Source organism: Chelonoidis abingdonii, chromosome 19 (genome assembly GCF_003597395.2).
Source record: "Chelonoidis abingdonii isolate Lonesome George chromosome 19, CheloAbing_2.0, whole genome shotgun sequence".
NCBI classification, from domain to species: Eukaryota; Metazoa; Chordata; order Testudines; family Testudinidae; genus Chelonoidis; species Chelonoidis abingdonii.
Genome location: NC_133787.1, coordinates 2,624,715 through 2,652,569, shown reverse-complemented (window position 1 = coordinate 2,652,569; position 27,855 = coordinate 2,624,715). Strand labels below are relative to the sequence as shown.

The window sequence follows — 27,855 nt, the reverse complement described above, 5'->3', positions numbered from 1 at the left end:
GCCTCTTTCCCTTCTCTCAGAGCTCGGCTGCTAGGTGTGGACAGTATGCCGTGGTCGATTTTCAAGTCTGAGGAATAGAACATGCAGTAAAAACTGAGCCTGCTTCCGTTCTAAAATGGCCACTCTGAAGGAGAGAATGAGGGGTCAGGAAACTCGCAGAGCCACGGAAACTCCCAGGCAAATGCCACGATGTATGGAGGTAGCTGGTGGAGTGGAGGAGAAGGGCTTACATGCTTTCGCGGGCTATGATACACACTTACCAGACAACGCATGGATGGACCAGGAAATGTCACAGGATACAAAACCAGAGGTCACAGTTTGCAAAGGGATTGACCAAACTGATCAGAACCAGCGACAGATGCAGACTGGAGCAGAACTGACAGACAAAGCTGCGCCTTTGGATACCAGCCAGGGGAGAAGGCGTAAACACCCTCGGCACTGCGCTTCCTGCAGCCCAACTTCTTGGAGAAAGCTGGCACTGGGGTCAGGCTGTTCTGGTCTCCCAGCCTAAGAGCCCCAGCTGGTTCTGCGATTTCCAAGGCGAAGTGCAGTGTATGAGCACGCTGGCTAGCCCGGCTCAAATAAGGGAGCACTAGCTACAGCACGTCCCATCCAGAGCCAACTGGCCCGCTGACAGGCTGGTCCCCGCGACCCAGCGGTCAGTCAGGCAACGGAGGTGGCGGAACAGGATCAGGGGAGGGAGTGGAGTTTACACAGCTTCCATCCTTGCCTGCTCAAAAGCCTTAACGTTTCCAATGAGTTAAATATCTTTCTGCTTCAGTGCGGCTTCTCCTATGCCTGTACTTAACCACACTGGCCTCAGTGCTGCCCTTCTCCGCCAGCTCAGATGAATGGGGGTACATCTTTGCACCAGCCACTACTTAGATCACTCTCATCTGTGTGCCAGGCATGTTCGAGCCTCCCGGGCTCTTGAGCCCAATCGGATCTGGTGACGTAGATCGCCTCAGAACATAGCCTTTACCTAGCGTCAAACAAGATGCGCGTTGGCTCCTCTCACTGCTAGTCTTTTGATTATCAAACACGCCGCGCCTGCTCAGAGAATTCAACATGGTCCTGAACCTCAGCTCTGTTATTTTGACTCATGCCGGCACTAGGCCATCGCTACTGCTTACTGATCTCAGGAAATCAACCCTGCATGCTGCTTGAAACAAGCGCTGTTTGTCTGCACATGCTCTCCAGCCGCAGCAGCGTATTACCAGGGTACTTCTGGCCTTTGCTAACCTGCCAATGAACAAGGGAACCTGGAGTACAGTAAGCCATATAAGGGGACAGGGCTGGAGAGTTAATCCAGAGTTTCACTGCACTTGGGGGTTTACTTGTGGGGTACTTACATGTCCTGGAAGCCCACATTGTCCCACAGACCGGCCCAGGTAGACCACAGATCAAACAGTGTTGCACAGAGGACTGGGCACCTGTAGCCAGCCAAGATGAGAGCAGGCTGGCTTGTACAGGGCATCAGTCACATCGCTTTTTTTACGCTCCCCTCCGTCAGTTCCTCAGTCATAGAGTAGACACGGGTGGGATTGCTGCTTTGCGGTATCGGAAGGACCCAGCCTCGCCTTCCCACCCCGCTACAATGTAGCTTATTAATGTACTCCGTTCGCCTGAGCCCCTCAGACACCGCGCGTGAAAGCAGGGCAGTGCTAACTCTCCCCATTGTCAGATTGGGGAGCCGAGGCCCAGAGACCCCACTGATGCTGCCCAGCGGTCCACAGGAAGTCTGTGGCCGAGCAGTGAATTTGAATGCCTTGGGTTCTGGCAGGCTAGTGTCTATAACCGCGGCCTTTCACCTCGCACACACTGTGGATTTGTCCCCTCAGGATGCCCCCACCCACCTTCTTCCACACACAGTCTTAGTGGGTTTTGGTTTGACAATTCTGATTCAGCTTTTTGCAATCACTGCTAGTCAGGCCTGAAATAGCTCTGCTTGAGTCCGCCAGGAACTTGAACACTCCAGCCACACGAGAACCACTCCTGTCACTTACCATCACCAGATTACCAACTGCAACGGGTCCGCAGACCAGGCACGCAGAACACAGGTTCTGGCAGACTCCGATCTCTGTATTAGAGCTGCTCACTGGGCACATCTGGGCCAGAAGACACAGTGATGACCCGCTACAGCTTGACTAACAGGGCCTTAGCCCAGCATAGAGGCTCATGCATTAAGATCCAGAGTTGCCAGATTCCACTCCCACTGCCGATGATCACCCAAGGGGACAGCACTCACATGCAGTACCATAAACAGTGGTTCTCCAACCAGGGGTAGGTACCCCTGGGGATACACAGAGCTCTTCCAAGGGATACAGCAACTCATCTACGAGATTTGTCTAGTTTTAACAAAAGGCGACATAAAAAGCACTTGTGAAGTCAGACAAGAGTAAAAATTTCATACAGACAATGACTGGTTATACTGCGTATGTTTTCAGGTATAGTAATAAGTATAATATTTATATTAAACCGATTTTATATTATTCTCAAGAATGAGAAGTCAGCAATCTCCGTACTTCTGTGCATATGACAGTCTGTATTTTTAATGTCTGAATTTCTGTGAGCATAGTTAGTTCAGTAGGTGAAACTTGGGGTACACAAGACAATCAGACTCTGAAAGGGTCAGTCATCTGGAAGGTTGAGAGCCACTGCCAAAAACCAGTCTCCTTCTTAACGTATGCTAACAGAGAGAATCACTCTGTGAGGCTGAGAGTGCTACCAACTGTAGCATCTTCAGTGCTTCCTCCTTGCGTTCGTTCTTTGCCACTCACTGAACCAAAGCAGGATCTCACCTAAGTGTCTCTAGCGCATTTACTTCTAGGGCTCTTGGAAACTGTCCTGCTTTTTTGCTCCATATGCTTGGGTTGTCATATGCTCGAGACTTCCTCTAGTAGGAAAAACTGTTTCTCACTTCATTGTAGCTGTTGTCCTTCGAGATGTGTTGCTCAACGTCCACTCCACGCTGTAATGTGCGCCCACTGCACAGGCTGTCAGATTTCGCCTATGTCCCCATAGGCCTGGCTGTGGCGTTCCTCTGAGTCTGCGTCATGGCGGCCTGTTAGTGCAGCTGCTGTTCAGCCTGTGCCCTCTCATTCCTTCTTGCGCAATCCGACATAGGGGCAGGAGGGCGGGTCATGAAACGACCATGAACACCACATCTCTGAAGAAACACAGTCACAAAAAGGGAGTAATCCGGTTCTTCTTTCTGTTGAGGATTTCTCATGTCAATCTATTTTAGGTGACTCACAACCAGTATCCACAGAGTTCTACTTAGCGGGCTGCAGTTACTGCCCTGCTGAGCTCAGCATTGTCCGGGCCTGCTGAGTCAGTGCATAGTGGACGTAAAGTGCAGACAGTTCAGCTGAGGGACCTGAAGAGGGTGCAGAAATCTCTGATATGTTGCACTATGGGTGCACCATCACCTAGAACGGAAGTGAATGGAACAAGCACTAAAGAACGGGTCTTGGTTCCTCATGATCTCTAGGGGTTTGGGTTTCTTGCCTCCTAGCTTGAGGACCCAGCGTGTACTTAGAAACGATAGGGGTGGGCAGGTCTTTGAGTTTCCTGCCATGACAGATCCTTGTTACAAAGCCTGCAGATATGAATTGTCATGTTTTAAATGTTAGTTGTAATTATCAGGAATTGCTCCCACATCATGGAATGAGAGAAAGTTACCATTTTTTAAGATGTTATTACCCAGCTAACAGCTCCAGTGCACCAACTACACTCTTTGCTGGAACAGGTATTTGGGCCTGTCACACATTTCCCCTGTAGACCCAACCAGCTGGCTTTGTGGTTACTGAGCTGCCCTGTAAATCTACAAGGGGTTTCTAACCAGACAGCCTGGTTAAGAATCTATGATCACTCAATGACGACTCAGAGCCGCTTAACTAGCGGATTATGATTTCGGAATGAGGACTGGCTATGCATGGCGCACTCTCTTACTGTTATATAATCTTTACAGGGCTGAGGTGGGGGAAGAAAATTGGAGCCAAGGATCTAGATACGCTTTCTCGAAAGATCAGAAACATACTTAAGAGAGATTTTCTAGGAGATCCCGGACACATTTCAAATTCCAGTCACAGGTTAGCTGAAGAAAACTACTGAGTTTTGTAAGGCATCAAGATTACTGCTTACACAATTACTGCGGACTCAGCTGTAGCTTATCACATAGATGGGGGCTGATGCATGAAGCCCGATGATTACCTTTATAACAGCTGAAGTGTTGAATCCACCAGTCCATGCCTAGGACCAGGCCTGCGGCCCTAGCCACCCTCTCTCAGCCCAACCCAGCCCTCTCCAAGCACTCCTAGAGATCCTTGTGCTCATTGATCTGAGCCCTTCTGCCCTCAGTATCAACCCTCCCTGCAAGCCTGTTCAGGGCAACATGGACCCCTCAGACTGTGCAGTCGATGCAGACAAGCATGGCTCGCCACCACAAACCCTGATTTCAACGGCGCTGAAGGGTCTAATTGATTTGCCCAGGAGAATTGTGCCCAGACTCTCTCCTACAACACACGAACACAGCGAGTTCAGTAGGAAACTGCACTGGGGGAAGGCACGTTCAGCTGGAGAGAGTCAGCACAGCACAGCCATGCAGCTAAACGGACAGAGCAGCAGAGGCAGAAGAGGCTCTTTTACCAACACCAACCTACTGCAAAGAAGGGACGGAAAGGAGCCCCTGCTGGTATGAGGGAGCAGGAGGAGCAAACAAGATCAGTTGTGTCAGGACAGACATACTTCTGCACTAAGTTTTGAAGTCTGCGGTTGCAGCGAGACTTTCCTGTGCTGTGTTTTGGCCCAAAGCGAAGCTCAGAGTCTAGCCCTTAACCGCAGAAAATATGACAATGGGGATGCTGCTGCACTCTCAACAACAGCTGCTTCTTTTCCTGTGTGCTGCTGGCTCGCTCCACGCAATGCCAAGAGCAACAAGCGAGCGAGTGCTGCAGCATCCCGAGCTGAAGAGCACAGAGTGGAAAAAACAGATGATTACACTGACGCTTGGTGTACATCGTCAGCGATTGGGCCAGAGGTCCAGGAGTCACAGCACTCGCCCTAAGCCTGGACACAAGCGTGGTCAGTGAGTCTAGTGCCTCATGCAAGAGCAAGGCGAGACAAGCTCAATTCCCAGAGCTGATTCCCCTCCCTCTCAGTCACTCTGCTGCCCAGTACTAGACATTCCACTGGTGTATACAAGGCAGGAAGGCCTGAGATTTGCAGCGCCAGAGATGACTTTACCTGGACTGCATATCAGGTACTGAGCAGGTAGATCGTCTCTGGTTACTTTTCATAGTTAATGCTTCACTTCTTCAGTCCCACCTGCCTGACCTTTCAGCACTGCTGCAACCCCAACCCCCATTGCATGCATTTTCCTATAGGTAGGCAGAGGCCAGCTGGGTCCCCACACTTAACACAAGGGAGGATTAAGAAAGCCTTTCCTTAGGTCAATCATTTAACTTGCTCCTGGTGACAGAATTTTGCAGGGTAGCTTTAAATCAATTGAGAGCTATGAGTAGACGCATCGTGCAGCCAGCAATTCCTACTGTTTTCTCTCCCTTGCGCTGTATATTGAACCACAGTGACTCCACTGACCCGCAGTGGATGTTACACTGATGAAAAACAGAGTGTGTAATCGCAACACTAGTTTACCAGACAGGATCATGGGCTCAAAGACATAGTCAGAAGATGTTTGTCAAAACTTGTATCAGCCACAGTCTCTTGGGACAAGAAATTCTTTTCTATTCTCCCTTTCAGTCTCCAGGCTAAGAATCCAATTCCCCAAACCCACTTCTGCAGTCCACGCAGCGGTGTCTGGGGGCTAGGACAAACTATGGGAAGACACTGTCCCCCCACTTCTCGGTCGCCTTACTCTAAGAAAACACATATAGGAAGCTGCCTTTTACAGATTCGTGGCATATTTTCGCAAGGGTTCTTGTTTTCTAGCTAGCACTTCTCTTCCATCTCCTCCACACACTCACTCAAATTAATTAATCAGCCCATTCCAGTTGATTGTTGATCATTCATGTTGTTTATCCATTTTCCAAGGAAAAGAACCATTTCGTTCACAGGCAGCTTGGAGTAATCTGGGTCCATGATGGCACTTGAGCATAGTAGGACAGTTTAGCTATATTGCAACCGCACTTGGAGGTATTTTTAACGAGACATAGCACATTCCTGGCACCTATGCAGGAGGGGCGTTGGAGGTTCGCTTCGTTCCCTGTTCTACCCTATACATACTGCTCTCCAGCACGTCATCTGCCAGGTGAGTGTGTCCATCCATGTCCAAAGCTCCAGAGCGTTGGCTATCGAGTAGATCTCCCAGTTTCAGTCATTGCATGGACGGCGGGAGCCTAAATGAAGGCGTCCTGCGAATGTCAGTGATGCTGGGGCTCCTGGGGCAGAAGGTTAGAGAGTCACTGCTTGTTCTACTCCTAAAACAGGTCCCTGGTGCAGCTTAACCCCCGTAGAAAATCTCTCTCCGCACCCTCGGCTTGCAGGTCTGGTTTGCTTCATTTTACATCAGTAAATTTCTTTAGCTACTGATCTGCCCCCCTGTGGTCATGAGCTTTGCTGTGTGTAAGCAACCGCTCAGCTGCAGTCGGTCGTAACAGAGTCCTGAGCCCTACTAATGCACCGTGGGTTCATTGGATATTGCAGGATGAGACACAAAGCACTTCGGGGTTCCGAGTGACCCTGCATGGAGGAAGCAGCCAAACTGACCTCTATGCGCTTGACCAGCCAACAGCCTGATCTTGTTGTGTCTCCAGAAAATAATCTTGGCAGCAATCCATGCCACATATTAAACCCCTAATAGCTAAGCACTGTCAGCCCCCTACACGGCAAAAGATTATACATAAACTGCCAAGACACCAGAGCCCTGATGCCAGCAGCGTGCTAGCCCGTTGCTATCATGGAAGTGGGATCATCTTACAAAAATATCCAGGTCACAAATTTACCCTAACCCATCAAACTCTGAGGGCTCATCAAAGACCCTCCTTGCAGATAAAAACAGCAGTGCACCTAGCAGCAGGAAAGCCCAGTCCCTGACGTGCCACTAACGAACCCTGCTCTTCGTCTTCACTACAGGCTAGACTTCAGCGCGTGCAGAGGGAAGAGCTGGGATGGGGCCTGGAGGAGAGACGTTAGGCAGGAAATTTTGCGGGGGCAGGGGAATGGAACGATATCAGCGACTGACTCCTGATCAGCTACCATAATAATTGGACATGATGATAGCAGGACATCCATTCTATTGCCTGAGAGTTTTACTGACATTCAGCAAAGCTGCAGTCTCAGAATTATCTGTTTTTGTTGAGAAGGCAAGATTTTTTTCACGGTCATCTTGCAGAGCAATTAAAATGAAATCTCAACTTTCAATACATCAGTGCATGCACAGATTTACCCGCAATTCCCTGCCAAGTCGCGGAACTGTAGCGGGCACACCGCAGTGCACTAATGCTCTACATATAGGCCACTTATGAATTAGTGTCATGCTGACCATCAAGGGGGTGAATGAATGCAGAAGAAAGAAGACTGACGTTGGCATCTGAGACTGTACCACTATGCCAGGCTAGACTAGTGGTGGGCCTGGCCCAGAGACTCTGCATCCAAAACCCCAGGATTCTTTGGGATACATGCATTCTGAGCACTTGGGTTGCTTGGCCCTTTAAGTGGACTCCTGGCCTCTGCCCAATGCCACTTCACAGTTTTCACTGCCTGAAATTCAGACCGCACATGTTCCCTACTCAGACTTTGTTCCATCTGCCACCCTGCCTGTTCTGCAGAATCCTAGAGCTCCAAGTATCATTTCTGGCTGTACACTTGCACCATTTCCGAGCCCCACAGTTTTCACTGACTAAATTACACTGGGGGTTGAGATCTTTTTTTTAAAGGAGAAAAGATAAGTATAATTAAAACTCTCCGGTTACTCCTGTTCTGCAAGGCACATGGGGTCAGTGGGGCAGAATACACATTCATTAAAGCAAATAAGGCAGTGGCGTTTCCAGTAGAGCATCTTGGCGTGCAGCGCAGAGATTTTCACAGACTGTTTCTGCTTCCCAGCACAGAAGAAGCATCTCCTTGGTAAAGATCACAGCTGTTGGTATTATTGCCTGAGTTCATATCTCACAGTTTAAAGAGGCTTAGGTTTTTATTTTTTTTTCGCTTTCTAGTATAAGGGGAACAGTTCAATGAAAACAAACCCGGGTTTTGTTCTGAGGCAATTACATGACGAGGTGTGGGAAAGAGGGGAGAAGACACCAGTCCTCATTGAGGAATTTAGTGAAAGCGTTTCCCTGGGCTCTGAAAAATGCGCTGCGTGTCACAGGCGGAAGGATGACATAGCCTATACTCAGAAGACTAGGTTACAGGCAGGTCCAATCTCTGGAATTCTATCGCATTGTTCATTGAGTTTTGACGTTCTCAAACCTATATATCCAGTTGGTTTGAAGTGCATCCCAAATGGCACAACAAATCAACAGTGCAGAGCATTCTCTGTCAGTCGCAGGCAGCAGCAGTGCGGCAGAATAGTGTGTCCACGCAGAGCTGTTGCAGTCCCATGGGCTTGCTGCTTGACCTGGAGAGCTGCTGAGGGGCGAGGACTGGAAGCACGGTGGGCCGCAGACTGAGGCACGGGAGAGCTGTCCTCAGGAGCAATACTGGCAATTAGTCATCCTTAGACCCAGTTTCACTTCCATCCGAGTATTCTGCATCTTTCCAGTATCATGGACAGGCCACACCGTACAGGGGTCCGGAATGAAGATCTGTTTCCCCAGAATCTGAGGATTTCATTCGGGCGCCCTCTCTATGCAGGGGCACACTAAGTTCGAAGCTTGCTACATACTGAGTTACTCTGTGTGACATTCTCGCTCGCCCCTCCCTAAGCTTTGGGGATAACCCCGCTCGATGCTCCTTAAACACAAGATGTGACGCACCTGTTACAATTGTGCACAGAAAATCCCGGAGGAATGTCTCCTGATCCAGCTGAAGTCAGCTAAAGCCTATTAATCAGTTGGGCTTGGCAACCTATGGCACACGTGTCGAAGGCACCATGCTAGCGGATTTTCTAGTGCACTCGCCACTGCCCGGGCCGTGGCCCCACCGTCCCATTTTAATTTAAGTTTAAATTTAAGGTTTTTAAAATGTTTATAGAAGCTTCGTTTACTTTACATACAACAGATAGGTTTAGTAACATATACAGACTTACTGAAAGAGACCTTCTAATAATGGTTAATGTATGACTGGATCCTGCGAAACCTGAATTAGGAGTGACAAAATTGAAGAGCTTGGCAAGCAGCTTCTGAGGAAGTTCACCCCTGCTCTAACTCATATACAAAATCCTGCCTGCCCCTCTTGCCAGCTGCTTTCAGGGCCCTGTCCATGTTGCAGTCGCTCGTGGCTCTTACCTTGGCTTGCTCACCAGGAGCACAAGCATGCATGGGAAAGCTCTGCCAACGAACGATAAACAATTTAACATATGGCTTCATAGGGAACAAGCCCTCTGATTCCATGCCTTGCCTCTCTGCAACATCAGATTTTTTCTACCACAGAAGCAGTGCCTTTTGAAACCACCTCTTGCCCCCACCCACCCCATTTTTTAACACAACAATCTTGGTTAACAGTTTGGTCAATGTCAATCTATAGTGCCCTGGTCTACACGGGAAGCTGGGTGTTCCACACCAGTAGTGCCAAGTGCCCACCTAATCTTTCTTCTGGCGTGCTGGGGGCTTCATCAAGGACAGCTTTCCGAGCGCACCTACTGGGCTTCGTGCCCCGCGGAGCCGCGGCAGGCAACTCCTACTTTGAGGATCCTGCTGGTGTTCAAGTGGGAGCCAAGGGGGCCCAGGGTCCATGTCTGCAATACGCTTTTGGTGGCTAAGGGAGCTCTACTAGCAGATACTTAAGGACTTTAGGTCTGTCCTCATCCAAAATTTTATCCCTGAAAACCCAGCACAAGTGGTGGCTTAACCCCCTCATGCATCTACCCTGATTGATGCCCAGGTTCAAAGCGTGTGGCAGAGTAGGAAACTGAACCTCCCCACCCACCAGTTTATGCAGGAACTCAGTCTTTCTGACACTGTGTCCTGAGAGGGAATTTGTCTGCTGATTTGGTTCAGACGGCCCAAACTGGATAAGAGAGGGCTTACATGCTAATTAAAACAAACTTTGGCACAGAAAAAAAGCTCGAGTGGAAGTTTCAAGACTGATCGCCTGTAGAGGCCCTGCAGGACTTGGGGTTGATCTCTGCGTAAACCATATTAGCATGTCGATGTGTATGGTCAGTGGTCAGCACTCATGAGAAGTGGTGTGCCAAGTCTATCACTAATTTTAAGGTTTTGTTGCCAGTAATATCTTTACATTTACAGGGGCCGGATGATGAACTGCCCCGACGCCTGCCGCACAGCGCAGACAGAACCCGGCCGGCAGCTGGGAAGCGAGCCCGCTCGAGCCTGCTGCCGGTCTGAGTCCGATCCACCAGCCCGTCAGGTGAGGTCCTGGCCTCCGGACCCGTCAGCCCACTGCCGGCCTGCAGGTCTGTCACGAACAAGTCAGCTCAGACTGCTGCACTGGCAGCACAGTACGGGGAGAAGGTGACCAACCTCTGTGAAAAGAAGGTGTTCAGGACTTATTTAGAAAAGACTGGATGAGCACAATCGCATGGGGCCGATGCGCTGAATCTGAGGGTGCTGAGGGAGTTGGCGATTGGCTTCGCAGAGCCATGGCATATCTTTGAAACTCATTGAATGGGGGAGTCCTGGAATGACTGGAAAAAAACGCGGAAGTATGCCCATCTTACCAAAAGGGAAGGGAGGAGAATCCAGAGGAACTACGGGCCAGTCAGCCACACCTCAGCCCTGGAAAAATCAAGGAGCAGGTTCTCCAAGGAATCAATTCTGAAGCACTTAGAGGAAAGTGATCAGGAACAGTCAGCATGGATTCACCAAGGGCAAGTCATGCTGACTAATCTAAGCCTTCTATGACGAGAGAAAAGGCTCTGGGATGAGGGGAAAGCAGTGGACATGTTTTCCTTGACTTTAGCAAAGTTTTGATAACGGTTCTCCCACAGTATTCTTGCTGGCAAGTTAAAGCATGTGGCTGGAGAATGGATCATACAGGTGGATTAGAGCTGGCTAGATCTCGGGACTCAGCAGGTAGTGAAATGCAACGCTTCTGTCTGTTGGCAGCCCGGTCAGCGATGCCCCAAGCGTCAGTCCTGGGCCAGTTTTGTCAATTCTCATTAATGTCTAGAGCGGTGTTTATCAACTGGGGTCGCTGCTTGTGTAGGGAAACCCCTGCGGGGTGGCCCTGTTGTTTACTGCCTGTCACAGTCGGGCTGATCGCAGCTCCACTGGCAATGGTTCGCTGCTGCAGGCCAATGGGCTGTGAAGTGGGTGACCGATAAGTCCTCGCCTTGCTTTGCTCAGCTCCGTTGCCTGGAGCAGCGACTGTGGCCGTGGGAGCGTGCAAGCGGCCGGATCTGTGGACGGGGCAGGGTAAGCAACAGGGCTCGGCCCGCCAGGGCTTTCTGGAGCACATGACTTATGAGGAGAGGATGAAGGAACTGGGATTATTTAGTCTGCAGAAGAGAAGAGTGAGAGGAGATTTGACAGCAGCCTTCAACTACCTGAAAGGGGGGCTCCAAAGAGGATGGAGCTTGGCTGTTCTCAGTGGTGGCAGATGACAGAACAAGGAGTAATGGTCTCAGGTTGCAGTGGGGGAGGTTTAGGTTGGATATTAGGAAAAACTTTTTCACTAGGAAGCACTGGAATGGGTTACCTGGAAAGGCGATCGTGGAATCTCCTTCCTTAGAGGGTTTTAAGGCCGGCTTGACAAAGCCCTGGCTGGGATGATTTAGTTGGGAATTGGTCCTGCTTTGGGCAGGGGGTTGGACTAGATACCTCCTGAGTCCCTTCCAACCCTGATATTCTATGACCCCAGCTGGCAGCAGAGTGCCACTAAAAATCAGCTCCCGTGCCACCTTTGGCACATGTGCCGCAGGTTGCCAACCCCTGGTGTAGGTTATTTTATTGTTCTAATTTGTTTTCTCTGTACTGCTTTCACCTTACTACTAACTGTGCTTGCTTAGGAAAAGCTGTGTGCTACCTTATACCTACAGGCAATTACACCATTTATAGCCTCTGAGGGAAGCCTGTCTAGGCAGTCGGACTTGCTGGGGAACTTGCAGTATAGACAGGGAGCTTTGCAGCCTAGAAAAACTTCCATCAGGAGGGAGAGAGATGTACGTCTCCACCCAAGAGGCGATAGCTGAGATTTGAATTCCTATTGGTATCTTCACTTTCTGTCCTCAGCTGCTGCAGCACATGGTGGAGGAAGGCAGTCGTCCCCGAGGAGAGTATCGAGTTGAAGCTTGAAAACGGCTTTGGGCTCCTTTGGGAGCAGAGGCACTTTGCAGAGGGGAATTTTACCGAACCTGCAAAACTGGCATCTGTGAAGAGCTCCAACAATGCGGGTAAATGGACCCTTTCCCCGCGAGTAGGCAAACTGCAGAATCTGGAGCCATTTCTTGACCTAGCGGGTCACTGTTGATAAAGTACATACGAGCCACTAGAGTGTCTAGATTTAACACACTAACAAACCTGGTTAACATCAAGTATGCAAACAGGGCAGCAAACCCACTGAAATGCAGAGAAAGGTTCACTTCTCCACACAGCAACACCCCCAGATGGGCTCTCAGCAAGAGAACTGCTGTGTACATGGAGTAAGACATGCCCCTGAGGTTTTTTACTGGAGCAGATGACTGCACTGCAGCCCTGAGAACATGGTGCCTTCAGGCGTGCCCATTAGAGCAACGTCCTACCTACGATACTTTAGTGAAAGCATGGATGAACTTCCAGGAGCCATTTGCTGCCCAGAAGCCCACCTGACTCCTTGTCTGATGAGCTTTAGTGGCAAGGGATTTCATCTTGTTTTTATGCTTCAAGGATAGCTGGATGGATCCAGGGGAAAATGCGATGCTTTGGAAGCTGCTTTGCATTTTTGTGCTGCTACAAACCATCTCAGCAAGCCAGTAGTTGAATATGAATATTTTGTTCTTGCTTAATGGCACACCCCACAGCTAGTGAGTAACGGACTCTTTCCTTGCCACATGTCAGGCTAGGGCAGAGGGAGGCAGGGTCAATCTCTCCTAGTTAGCCTGACGGCTGGTATTTCTCAGGGCCACTTTCACACACTGGATGGCAATGAGAAGCAGTGAGCAAAAGGCTGCTGTGACTCCTACCCCTCTCTCCAGGCCAACAAAATCAGCCCCTTGAAATGTAAGAAAGTCTAGCAGCAACGTGTCTGTGGGTTCAGAGGGAGAGAGGCAGTGTCTTGAGCACTAGACTGAGTTTCTGAGGTGCAGTAATCCCACAGGGTTTGGGCTTAGGGTGCTCAAATGCCAGCAGAAAACATCTGGATGAGGGACAAGATCCCACAGGGAAGCCATCCACCTGCTGAGACAGATGCTTGTCCAGGTGAAAAGGTGACTCACCAAGGACTCTATGAAGTTTGGTGTGTGCCCTTTGCTTCTGCAGGGTTATAAAGGCTGCCTGAAAAGGTTCGTCTTCCCCAAGGATGGGGCTGTATAAAGCAATATCAGGAATTTCAGGTCAGATGTTCCCTGGAGGAAGAAGAGTGGCTACTGGGAGCAGCCAGTCCTTCAGGGAAGCAGTGGGGGTGCTGAGTCTTTAATAAAATGGCCTCTCTCCTAAGTGTTCTTTAGACCTTGGAGACAATACAAGTGAACGCTGATTACAGCTCCCTTCCCCCCCCCCCCCCATATGCTTGGCTTTCATTCCCTTCTCTGCTGGAGTCAAATTCACTCGCTCTACAGTCAGTGCAGGTGGGGCCGACACCAGACTTCTTCCCATGGAAAAGTTCTCTCCTTTGCTGTCACTGGGCCAGCCCCAGTGCTGGTAATGGCAGGTACTGCTAGTGCAGACAGGGCGCTGCGTAACAGCCTACATTTTAACCACACATCTACTAAGGCGACTGTGCTCGGGATTTCCTCCCTGGTGGAGCCAGTTATGAGTTCTCATTCACCAACATCTGGATGAAAACTGGCCCTCCCCCTGCCACTTTCCCCTTTCGTCGCTGGAGGGAGGGAAAGGCAAGGGGGATTTTTTTTTATTTTTTTTTTGGAACTAAAACCCAAAGTACAGACAATTTTGGAACAAACTGTTCTGAAGTGTCCTGTGAGCCAGCTCTGATTTTCAGCCAGCTCCGCCTCCAGGTCATCTCTGGCCCCTTGGGCCAGGCACATCTGTCATGCTGGCTAGCACAAGCCTGGGCGAGCCCTGCCTCGCTCTGGCAGTGTTTAATTGGGGGGATTGGCCTCTGGGGTTGCGCTGAGCAGCAGTGGAAGGCTCAGGCCTCCTTGAAGGCCTTGTGGCAGCTAGCCAGCCTTGGACTTCAGGTGGCACAGAGCAAAGCAGGGCATGCTCAGGTGGCAGCAGAGGGGATGTCTGAGCCCACCAGCACTCGGTGTAGTGGGAAGTGGCCAACATGGAGGGTATTTCTGTGGCGCCTGCCAGAAGTTAGCAGAGAGCCTCCTGGTTGTAAGGCAAGAGGCTTTACTAAACTGCAGCCTGCTGATCTGATCTCACGCCTTTCGGGCACACAGGGGGCCCAGAGCAGATGAAAAGCTCCTCTGACTGCACTCTCTTTCCCCAGGCACCTTCTGAAGAAAGCAGGCCCCTAAGGAGAGCTTCACGGAGGGGGAGTGGAGACTGGGTTCTGTGTACTCCCGCAGCAATGGCCCCTTCTGTCAGGAGGGGGGTTAGCGATGGGCCTGTAAGTTACCCATAGAGGGGAAGCCATTAGCTGAAGGATGGGGGAGTGGAGCCACTCATTGCAGAAATGGAAAGGTAGCAGTGTTACTATTCTGTGTTTGTGGTGACTGCTCAGTTCTCCAGGGCTGATTTCCTCCATCTCCCGAGGTCACAGGAAGCCAGGGCATAATGTGACTGAGCAGTACCCACCCTCGTCTGCTGCTAGGTCCAGGACCCAGGCACGATACCCGTCCTCTGGCCAGAAAGAAGGAAAGACCCTCCGTCAGAAGTGAATGCCAACATCACTCCAGAGACTGTACTGCAGAAGATGCTTTGCACTTGTGACTTGCCAGAAATTCATTTGCCTCTAGGATCACTGAAGAACTACCCACCCGAGTCACATTCCCTGAACTTCATACACACAACATATCTTCAGCCTCCTGGGGCAAATGAAGACTTAGCAGAAAAGAGGTGAAAGTCTTCCATAATCATCAGCTACAGGGGGCCATTGCTGAGCCCCAGAGACAGGTTAGGAAATAAACCATGATCATTCCAGACTTTGCCTGGCAGCCTTCATCTGACCCTTTGGACCTCCCTCTTTGCCAAGCTCAGACAACACTGGCCACACTAGAGGGAGAGTCACTGCTTCGTTTTCTATCCCACAATTCCTTGTCATCTCATGTTATTCCTTCAGCCAGAAATATTCTTCTAAGTGTAACTATTTTGTTCGCATTCTCTGCTCCCAAGCCAGGTTCCAGGAGCGTACAGGAAGTCACTGAAAAGCACCTGGAGCAACACTTCGTTTTAGCTGTACCTGGGGGTGCAGGCAATCAAAACAGATAGAATCTGTGCCCCGTGTGGGGGATAAAGAATAAAAAGAAAGGAAAAAGGCTGGAGCCTTACGGTTAATTTGGGGTGCAACACGCACTTGTCACTAATAATGGGGTTTGTTCTTTGGTTGCTACCTGGAGATTAATTAAGAAGATGATTGTTGAGACACACTATCAATATAAACAAAATCTTAGAACTAGAAAAGCAAGATAAGAACAGCAGCAGAATCTGCATGTCCACTTACCAATCCGTGGGCTCAGGGTTACCCTTATGGCAGGGCTGGGCAAACTATGGCCTGCGGGCTGGATCTGGCCCGCCAGACATTTTAATCTGGCCCCTGAGCTCCCGCTGGGGAGCAGCGTCTGGGGCTTGTTCCGCTCCGGTGCTCCAGCTGGGGAGCAGTGTCGGGGCTGCTCCACACGGCTCCCAGAAGCAGTGGCATGGCCCCCCTCCAGCTCCTACACATAGGGGCACCCAGGAGTTGCAGGGGTGGTGTCTGTGGATAGGGCAGCGTGGAGAGCCACCTGGCCACGCCTCCGCCTAGGAGGCAGAGAAGGGACATGCCACTGCTTCTAGGAGCTGCTTGAGGTATGCACCACCCAGAACCTGCACCTCTGAGCCTCCCCGCATGCCCCAACCCAGCCCAATGCCCCTCCTGCTCTCCAAACCCCTCGATCCTAGCCCAGAGCCCCCTCCTGTGCCCTCCTCATTTCTGGCCCCAGACCAGATCCTGCACCTCCAAACAGAGCCCTCACCCCCTCCCCAATTTTGTGAGCATTCATGGCCCACCATACAATTTCTATTCACAGATGTGGCCCTTGGGCCAAAAAGTTTGCCCACCCCTGCCTTAAGGTGATGTGACAAAGTTCCTCCTCTACCTTGGTGGGTCCTGCGCTTATTTGGCAGATTTGCTCACCTCAGTGATCTTCCCCACAGTCTGGATCAACTCCTTCTGTGTCTGATCAGGAGTTGGGAGGTTTGGGGGGAACCTGGGCCCGTCCTCTACTCTGGGTTCCAGCCCAGGGCCCTGTGGATTGCAGCTGTCTATAGTGCCTCCTGTAACAGCTACAACTCCCTGGGCTACTTCCCCACGGCCTCGTCCAAATGCCTTCTTTATCCTCACCACAGGACCTTCCTCCTGGAGTCTGATAATGCTTGTACTCCTTAGTCCTCCAGCAGCACAGCCTCTCACTCAACTCCTTGCGCCTCTTGCTCCCAGCTCCTCACACGTACTTCCTCTCCTCTGGCTCCACCTCCCCTGCCTGGAGAGAGCTCCTTTTTAAACCCAGGTGCCCTGATTAGCCTGCCTTGATTGGCTACAGGTGATCTAATCAGCCTGTCTACTTTAATTGGCTCTAGCAGGTTCCTGATTACTCTAGTGCAGGCCCTGCTCTGGTCACTCAGGGAACAGAAAATTACTCATCCAGTGACCAGTATATTTGCCCTCTACCAGACTCCTGTACCCCACTGGTTTGGATCTGTCACAGTGAGATTAAACATTAAGGTTGCCACCATCCTGCTATCCTGACATCCTGCCACGGGTTGGGATTGATTCCCCATTTATGCACCTATTCTCTTACAGAGACCTATTTCTGAGACCCTATGGCCCCTTGTTCATACTTGCCATTTCTGCTACCCATGGGTGGGGTTCCGACAACTGCCGTAAGCATTTGCGCAGACAGAAGGTTCTCTATACAATGCAGTTAGGGAACTCAAGCTAAAAGGCTTTACAGTCTTACAGTTTATCACAAAATAGATATTGTTAAATCTTCTGACCCAAGGTTACTTGCTAATGCTAACTTACTGCTAACCATTGCTACCACTGGGCCTCAAGCTGAATACTATGCTTCAGGACCACTGCCAAGCCCAATTTAAAATAATCTTTAAGCTTATTTGCTTATTCCTACTTGCATCAGAGCATTTTCATTTACACTGGTTTAGAAAGCATCTTAACTCCTTCAAAAATATGATTATTTCGCTGATAACTTGAGCTCAGGCCATGGGTTAGAGGTCAACAGGATAGTAATGAGGAAACCATTCTGTGTTCTTCTCTTAATGATTCACTTGTGGGAACTACTTTGTTTATCCTTATAACCCAGTGCCCACTAGCAAGAAAGAGAAACTGTTAGGACGTCAGTGATTGTCCAACACCTGCACATCATGTTCTCCAGTACCACCTTACCACCCTGCCTTCACTCCAGAGTCAGCCTGGCATCTGCAGGATGTTAGCATGTTATGCAGTAGTAGGCAGGCTTGCTCAGTGAGTGCAGAACTGGACTGCGGTGTTAGCCAACACACATGTATTGCACAGCACATTAATATAGATGACACACACCAGCTTACCATTGTGCAGCCGATATTAATCTTGGTATGTATAGTGTTGGGACGCTGGGCTAACGGAATTGTATTGTGCTCTGTTCACCCATGCTAAGTATCCCACAACACTTTGCAAAATTGAACTCAGCTTTAGCACTAGCAAATATAAAACCTGTCAAGACAAGATACGTTCATTCTGTGTCTCAGTACAGGTTGGGATGTGCCTCCACAGCACAACTAGTATTTGGAACGTGAAACCCAAAACAAAAAAGACAAGGAAGGAATAGGTGGCTAAAGGAAAACAAGGTAAAGAGCTGATTGGTGGATTTCAGTCTTAGGAGACGAATAGAGAGCTCTCCACTACAAATATTGCTAGTCTGAATGCTTACTTTGGAGCACACCTTCTGTGCAGGATGAACTGATACTGCAAGATGTGATATAGCATGGCCAGAGGGCAGCATGAGAGTGTTAGCAGGGGGCTTTATTCCCTGCCAAGGGAGGACGGTTTGCTTTAGATTAACTAGAGCACCTGACGCCAATCAACAGTGTGAGGGAAGAGAAGTGGTGGAGCAAGGCAGGTGCAGAAGTGGAGAAGAAAGATTTATAAGAGAGAACAAACTTTGAGAGTGCGCGTGGATTTGTGATCCAAAAAACCTAGTAAGGGCACCAATTGAGAAGTGAGCAAGAACCCTCACACGGGGCGGGGGGGCCGCCACCAGGCTTGTGTAGAAGGGAGGCAAGAAGCCCTTCACAAGCTGAAGGATAGGAGAGGGAAGTAACCCAGGGAAAGGAACCGCTAGCTCAAGTGGTTCACCACAACCCTCAGGGCCCCTGGGTTGGGACCTGGAGTAGAGGGCGGGCCCAGGTCCCTTACTCTCCACTCCTCTCCTCCAAGGACACTAGGGGAGTGATTAAGAACCAGTTCAGAGGCAAGCAATAGCGCCCTGAACCTACCCCAGAGAAGAGAAAGCGCGAGACCCAGCAGATCAGTACCGGCAATTTGCCACAAAGAGAACAGCTTCCCATGAGGATTGGAAAAGTATGAACTTGTTGCTTTTTGTATTGTAAAGATTTGTCATTAGACAATAAAATCGGCTAACCACTCAAACTACATCGAAGATTTCCAAAGGGTCCTCACCTCCATTTGAAATTTTGTAGAGGTCTGCAAATGAAAAAGATTGAAAAACCACTGGGCGAAGGCTTGGTTATTGGTTTCTTGAACATTTTTAATATCAAACCACAATTATAATCAAGCAACTGGCTCTACTTAAGAAAATAGTTGGAACAAATACACTGAAGACAATCTGAAAAGATTGCACTGAAGATAGCACCAGTGGTTCCTATGATCTATGGGTCTTGGTGACAACAGAACAAATACTGACAGTCCAGCAAACTCTCCTGTGATGGGTTAGATCACAGAACCCCCCTTGGGAGCTGCCACCTGATGTGCCAAGACTACTACTGCCCTTGCTTTCCCTACCAGCTTGGGACTCCAGCACCCTGTCTTGCTGAGCCAGACGTGCCCGTCTGCTCCAGCACAGACCCATGGTCTGAACCCCGTGCCACAAAGCTGTAGACTTAACTGAAAGCAGCTTACAGAAGTGTTCTTGCCTTTAACACTCAGATGCGCAACGCCAAGTGGGGTCTAAACCCAAATAAATACCTTTTACCCTGTATAAAGCTTATACAAGGTAAACTCAAATTGTTCGCCCTCTAAAACACCGATGGAAAGATATGCACAGCTGTTTGCCCCCGCCCCCCCAAGTATGAATACATATTCTGGGTTAATTAATTAAGTAAAAAGTGATTTTTACTAAATAAAGAAAGTAGGATTTAAGTGGTTCCAGTAGTAACAGACAGAACAAAGTGAATTACCAAGTAAAATAAAATAAAAAACACACAAACCTAAACCTAATACAGTAATACAAGTGAATACAGGTCAAATCTCACCCTTAGAAATGTTTCAGTAAGTTTCTTTTCTCAGACTAGACTCCTTCCTAGTCTGGGCACAGTCCTTTCCCCGGTACAGCCCTTGTTGCAGCTCAGCGGTAGCTAGGGGATTCCTCATGATGGCTGCCCCTTTGTTCTGTTCCACCCACTTATCTATCTTTTGCATAAGGCGGGAATCCTTTGTCCCTCTGGGTTCACACCCCTCCTCACTGGAAAAGCACCAGGCTAAAGATAGATTCCAGTTCAGGTGACATTATCACAAGTCACTGTAAGACTTCAAGCCTTCATTCCTCCCAGCCTGACTCACAGAAAGGCCTGGCTGCAAACAGAGCCATCCACAGTCAATTGTCCTGGTTGATGGGAGCCATCAAGATTCCAAACCACCATTAATGGCCCACACTTTGCATAATTACAATAGGCCCTCAGAATTACATTTCATGTTTCCAGTTTTAGATACAAGAGATACATTTAAAGAAACAGGATGACCCCACCCAGTAGATTATAAGCTTTGTAATGATACCTTACAAGAGACCTTTTGCATGAAGCATATTTCAGTTACATTATATTCATTCATTAGCATATTTTTATAAAATCATATAGAGTGCAATGTCACATCTCCCTCCTCCTCCTCCTCCTCTCTCACTTGCTTTAAACCAGTGAAAGTTAATACTGGCATTGAAACTGCCCATATTAAACTCAAGAATTAACACCTCCTGAGATCAATGGGGCAGTTCATACCTCTCCAAGCTATTGCATCATGCTGCGTGCAGACTCAGGGAGTCATCATTGTATCAGTTACGAGAGTCAGACACATTGTGAACATATTCTTCATAGCCATTAGGGCTAGAGACTTCATTTCTCTGTTAATTGGAAGGTTGGATTCTGGAGCCACAAGTCAGCATGAAAAGCACTGGCACGTTAAACTGCCATGGCTTGGCTCAATTTCATCTCTCTTGGGAAATGGCACAGCAAGCCCAGCTGCAGGAACCTTTGGTCCCCATGCCATTTGCCCCATGCAAAATAGCTCAGCTGACCGTAGTTCAGACGAATGTCTGGCAGGAAACTGTACAGCTCCCAACCAGAATGAAACCCAGGTATAGTTCTCTACTGTGCCATGGCCCTCTAATCAGAAACCGGACCATTCTGCCACTCCCTCTCAAGCACTGTGCACACAGGCCATGGCCTTGTGTTCCCACTTGCAGAAGGCAGGGAAGAGAGAAAGCACTTGCTGTTACAAAAATCCCTCATAGTATAAACGTCTACAGGAGAAGGCCATTAGCACATGTCAACCTAGGCACTAGGAAATGAGTTTCTCCTGTGATTCCTGAGATCAGACACTTAGCGGAACTGACGTGTAATATAAGCGTGGAGTGGGGGATATACTAGGAGAGGTGAAAAAAATCTTACAGACCTTCCCCCTGCCGGGGAAAGAGTGGTGGCACTCATGCCCCACCCACAATCTCAGTGTACACGAACGTTTCATTGCTAATAGTTTTAGCAGGAATATTTAACACAGATCTAACGGCAAATTCAAACCCTAACTTCCCCTTGAAATGAATGGGGGAACTCTTTCCTCTCCTCTGTTGTTTCAGGCTGTCTGCAGACTCAGGCAGCCAACGCTGCCGTTAGACACGCCTTGAAGGTTTTCCTTGCAGACATAAGGGCTAGGCATGCATCTGCAGCCTCTGATCACTACACTCCTTGTAAGCGACACGGTTAATACTTAACCCTGGACCTTTTGCAATTATTCCATCCATCCAGTCCGCTTCTGACCTCCTCTTGCCCTGCAAGAGGGAGTTCCATGGAATTCAATATCCATGCTCATTCGGTGCCCAGTTCGAGCATACCTCAATGCTGCTACACAATTGGGCTCTACCCCCATTGAATTTCCCCTTTGCCTCCCTTGTGACCTTCACATTGATTCTTTCTGAGCAAGCACAGCAGAATTTGCTGCCCCCGCCCCAGATCCGTTGTGTTAAGGATAACATACTGCCAGCGGTCTGTCACAAAGCAAGTTTCTCCAGTATCCACCACTTAATCACAGCTCCTTGGAAACAGAAATCAAACCACACAAGAGACCAAGACACCGATCTCACAGTTCTGTTCGCCTTCCCAGTTAAAAACTCTCTTAAAGTGACCAGTTTTACCAGGCGGTGCCAACTGTTGAGTGTACACATCTCACTGACAATGCTCTGAACGGATCATCAACGCACACAAATACTACCCCACACTGTACCCTGCACCAGCTGACGAAAGAGGATCCACATACCCACAGAATAGCCTGTTTCACACTCCCACTGTTTTGTTAGTTTCTCAGCAAGATAGGATCTGAAACAAAAGCTTGATTAGGTAATATTTAACCTCAGGAGATAGGAGTGAAAAATATGGTGTCTCAACATGTGCAAAATTAATTCATTTGCTTTAAAAATATCAACTGCAATGACTGGCAAACAAAAACGGCTTGCAGAGAGGTCTTTGACCACAAAGAACCAGGCAAGTGTTAGGCTAAAATGCCACATACCACCTAGAAGGAAGATGTTCTTAGCATAAGCTGTGGTCTGAGAAAGCAAGAGAGAAATATGGTGTTCTGACCTGATGATGAATGCTCCTCTGGTCTCCAGCAGCTTCCGCTCACTGCTGAATCTCTTGAGGAGGTTGATCATGAATTTGTAGAAGTAGGAGTTCATGGTGGGGGTGGAGGGGGAGCACTCCATGCCTTTCATACCTGGAGGGGGAAGGAGAGCAAGTTACAGAACAGTGTCACAAGTGCAGCTGTCTTTGAATTGCAATTCTGTCCATGTGACATGCATTGACTCTTCCAGCATGAACCTGTCAGGTAGGGGAAGGAGAGTGGCAGTGAGAGTCAGGTAGAGGATTTAAGGCAAGATCCAATGGTCTTTCCTTGAGGTACTTATCTATGTAGGTTATTTCCATGAATGTCTGGTACCTTTACACCAAGATAACTGCATCCCCACAGGAGGTTACACAGATTTATGTGGGTCAGTTTCTAAACAGATATAGTTAAATCGATGCAAAAAACTATGCACAGACCAGTTCGCCATGTAGTCTAAGCTTTATCTTTACTGTGATTCTACACACCAGTACAGATACCCCTCTGCCCCACCCACACACTGCCACTTTGAATAGATAGTTCATTCAAGTGCTGAGCCAGGGCTTAGCACAGGAACTGAATTAATGAAGATATTCTTTGCACTGCTGAGTTCATTTCTTTACGTTCTCCTTCAGGAAGTTTCACGTCGGGGTCTGGCACTAGTGAACACAGCTCAAGTTGCAGCATTTGGTGATCACAAAGTGTAATCTTAAGAATGACTAACTGGTGAGCCCGAACTGAACGCTGACTTACAAATGCCTTTATTAAGGACTTTTTCTTTTCCTCTTTACAGGGAATTTGTTGGGAGACAGGTAGGTGTGTGGGGAAAGGTGCATCAGAAAGATACCTTCATTTGGTGATCAAAAGCAAAGAGGTTAGTAGTGAGCATAAAGGCAGTGCAGCCCAGTGGATAGTGCACCTCATGTCGGACTCTGCCCTTAACCTGCTGAGACAGGCTCTCTGGGGCAAGTACTATGTTTTACTGAGTGTCTGTACAGCTCTTAACACACTAGGTCTCAATCTCTATTTGGGGCTTTAGGTGTTACTACTATAATTTATTAGCTTTATCAAGTTATTACAATGGGCACCATTACTTTAGACGCCTATGGATCTGAGAGTTTTTATGCACTTGTAAGAGAATTAGAAGCCTCAGTTCACATAGCCTAATCTCACTGAGAGACAAGTGATAACTTGATAAGATACTATTTGCATGTTAATTGAACTGTGTAAGGGTCTTGGTATGCCAGTTAGCTGGAGAGGTGTGAAAAATGCACTTCCTAGTTCAAGATACCCAGACAGACAGTGTTAAGACAATTTCACCCCAGAAACAGAAACTTCACCCTCAGAGAAGTTGTCCAATAACGACTGCTTTCAAATGATGAAACTAAGGTATCTACTTCATTTATTTAACTACTAGTAGAAGTAATTAGGAAGAATTGCTGTGAGAGAGGGAAAGAGCCATAATGATACAGCTAGGGCACTACTAAAGAGCCCATCCAGAGAGGAGTAAAGTCTTTGGTACTTCTCAACAGATCGAATGATAACTTAGAGCTTGATTTTTTTTAATCCATTTGTACTGAGCTGGGAGTTGATTATCAGGTCATGGTGTATCCAATTAAAAGCACAGTGAAAAGTAAGACTGAAAATTTACTATATGGTGTCTTGCTGGGCCAGCATGGTCTCCATGCCAGTGATCCAGATTTTGGCACAAGTGGGTAATGTTCAGCCTCCCAGCTGGCAAAAGCTAAACGCTTACAAATTCCAGGGGGAAATGAAATGAGACATCAACATGGCTGGGATGTGCAGAGGAATCAGGCATCGATTCCCATTGAATTTCACCCATTCCCTTAGGGGGCTTTGAAATCCCAGCCCATGCTCTTAAATAACCTTGAATGGCCAGTCCCAGAAAGCAAGTGCTAACCACAGCAGTGTATTCCCTCTCAGCTGCAGCTAAGATAATCCAGATAAAAAGAAACTAGATTGCCAAAACAAAATATTCCAATACAAAGGTGCATGTGTTCAAGTGAATACATTAACCAGAGCTGAAATATATCCATACCCTCCATATAGCCAGTACAGCTGTTCCTCATTGTTCACAGGAGATTCAAAATAGAAACACTACAGACGCTACCATATGCAGCAGCCCATCTTTAAACACAGCGTGTCACCCCAGTGCTCTGCAGACCTTCTGTCTAAAGGGGGCCCCAATCGTTTCTGGGAGGGTTTGGAAGGACTTGAGCTACTCATGGGGGGTGCTTGTTCTGAATTAAGAGCTGTCATGAACTTGTGGCCACAGAAAATGCCTTGGTGGGCTTTGAAGGATGATCACCTGCCAGAGCCCTTGCTGGAGTTAGGTGATCTCTGGTAAGCTAATTAACATATATGTAAATTCTTTTATTGTTGTAATATCTTTTGTCTAACGCTTTCACCTTAAGAATAAATGTGCTTGCTTAGAAAATCTGTGTGGTACCTTATACCTATGGGAAATTATGCTGTTTATAGCCTCCAAAGAGAAGGCAAAGCTGGCCTGCTAAGACAGTCTCACTTACTGGAGAACCCACAAGGAGGCAGGGAGCTGTACAGCCTGGAAAAAATCCAGTTAGGATGGAGACAGACACGTTTCAGCACCAGAGAGGTTGACAGTTGGGGATCTGGAAGCTTGAAAGCGGATGCCCTTGATCATGCCAGCTCCATCCACTGAGGCAGGATTTTCCCCAACCATACTCCATTCCCATCACGCTCTCATCCCTTCACCTGCTCAGGCAGAAATTTGGACTAAGACCCTTCTTAGAAGAGGCCTCTCTCTCCTCATGACCATGTCTGCTGAGTTCCTCCAGCACTCCAGAATGGACGGTGTCAAGGACACGACGAGCGTTTGCTGGGAAGTGGTCTCTCTCAGCAGCAGGCCCCCAGATACAAGGCTCCCTTCCACAAGAAAGGAACAAACTATGATCTGCTCTTTGACTCTCAATGCAAGGTCCACCTACGTCTTAGCATTGCGTGTCGCTAGGCTGATCTATTTAATGCAGCCTTCTAGAGATGACCCCTTTTATTGCTCCACTGTGTGTGCTGTTCTTCATGCTGTCCTTGTAGTGCTTTCTGGGGCAGCCTTGATTCCCGTGTCCTTCTGCCAATTCTCCACAGAAAATTTTTCTGAGGAGTCGATGTTCAGGCATCCGAATGATGTGTCCAACCCAGCATAGCTGGGCTTTTATCAGCACGGTCTTGATGCTTGTGGCATTTGACGTTTGGAGAACACCCAGGTTGGTAATTTTGTCTTGCCAGCGGTTCCCCATAATGGCGCAGAGACTGCATATGGAAGGCCTCTAGCTGTTTGATGTGTCATTTGTATGGTGGCCAGGTCGCACAGCTGTGAGCACAGCAGAATTGTAATGTTTTATTCTGGTGAGAGGTTTTGTTGTGGGATTGCAGGACTTGGTTGCTAGTGACTGAGAAACTCCCTCCCCATGTCACAGCAAAATTTGAGATCAAGAAGCAATGGTTCTCCCACGGTACACTGAGAGTCAGCTCAGCGGTATGCATGCAAGCATCACCATCAAGCATTTTCCTTCATCTGCATTCTGCAGAGCCACTGAGATCAAATACTGGCCCAGTTTTAACCCTAGGAATCCAAGGAAGGTAGGGTGTACCAGAGCCTTCAGGGGAAGAGCATCCGAAATGCTGATCAGGAGGGAGAAGGGAAGAAGCACTTATGTGCAGTTAGGCTAAACCTATCACTTTCAAGAGCAAGCTGTTGCTGTAGGAAGTCCATGATAACATGGAGAAAAAGGGGAAGTTATCTCCCATTTCAGGGGTGGGGAAGCAGAGGTATCTTGCCACCTATCAAGGTCTTTCAGTGCTTAATTATGTGGTTAACCAAAACTGCACTGGATTTTTCTCAGCAACATAAACTTATGCAAAAAAGGTCAATAGCTATAGAATATATCAACCATAATTTTAGACAAAAGAGCTATCCCAGCTTCACCTTCTTTCTCGCAGAAGGAGAAATATAAAGATGCCAGGTTGGGAACAAAGGCAAACTTTGAAACATGTAGCATTACAGCTGTACATGGCCAAGGAGCTGAAAACACCTCGCATTCTTCTCTTGGAACTTTTCAATGAAAAAAGTCCATTTGGCAATAAATAGCAAGAGACTCCTTGTGTCCAGGAGCACTGTGACTCAATCAGAAAGGGAAGGGCACTCTCACTTTACACCCCAGTGGAACAGATGGGTACTGAACAACAGCACATTCCCCTTAGAGAATATCCTGAGCTTACTCAGGTAGAGAACTGTTGGATCAATACCTTCCTTCCATGCTCCCTTTAATTCTTGGCAGCCCTCTCTGGGGGGCTTCATTTGGAAAGCTGTAGGGTTTTCTGACAGGTATTGTATAAGCTCTGTACATGAAGGTCATTTTCACAATTACATTTCAGAGACTTACAGGTTCAGTTGTCTCTTCCATCATTGCATCCTAAGCATTCCCAGCCAGCAATCAGCCACACGCCTCTCTGAGATGTCTTTAAATACTGCTATAAAGTTAAACCATTGGAGTTCTTCTTGCCAGCTCCTTATTTCATTAGCTTCCCTGCCTCTAATTTTTAGTTCCCTCCCTAGGCCACCTTGCTGTGCTTAGCTCTACAGAGAACCCCAAACATGCAGCAGCCTATTCATGTTTATTATTTGTATTTCCAGAGCACCTAGGAGCCCTAGTCACGAATTAGGACCCACTGTGCAAGGCGCTGCACAGAGGACAGTCCCTGCCCCAAGGGTCTTCCAATCTAAGTGGACTACAAGATGGCCATAGCTCCACAGCCAGAGAAGACCTCCCATAGAGCTGAAAACAGCCTACGTGCCATGAGATTTCATTTACTTTCAGGTACGTTCCTTCATCCTGCAAACCAAAAGATCAAACACTTTCCAGCCTGAATTACGTATCAATTTAGAAGCACTGCAATTTAAGCAGATTGGACAGTGTTTTCACAGAGGTATGTTTGGAGACAGGTGACACTTCTCCTGAAGAGTTCCCAAACCCTCCGAACATTTGTTTTGCATGAAGGTGTGTCCCCACCATGACAGAGTTCACAAGCTTTGTATATGAAGAGCTTCATGGACCTATAAGATTGCTCCATGGAAACAAGACGTGAGCTAACAAGGTTAGAGAAGGCAAAGCCATATCCCCACAGAACTACGCACCTACCACACAAGATCTCATTCATATTATGGTTTCAGTGCTATTCTAACTCCAGGGCCTTCCCACTCACCTTCTGTCACCGCAAGGGGCTTGCACATTCTAGAGCAATAAAACCCTAGGATCAGCACTCAAGTATTTATATGAAGATGCGTGAGACACAGGCGGGAAGAGGTGTTAAGAA

The 27,855-nt window shown here is 48.3% G+C and overlaps 1 protein-coding gene across 6 annotated transcripts in view; it reads right to left on the bottom strand.

Moving 5' to 3' along the window:
* Positions 1-27,855, bottom strand: part of VAC14 (VAC14 component of PIKFYVE complex) — a 214,505-nt gene that overhangs the window by 78,679 nt on the left and 107,971 nt on the right. For all 6 annotated transcript variants that reach the window (XR_004375754.2, XM_075073743.1, XM_032795394.2 and 3 more), the window contains one exon: positions 22,464-22,596. Coding sequence is in view for 5 of the 6 variants with exons in the window: in XM_075073743.1 (XP_074929844.1) it covers positions 22,464-22,596 (133 nt within the window). In the remaining variant the exon portion in view is untranslated. The remainder of the gene's footprint in view (positions 1-22,463; positions 22,597-27,855) is intronic.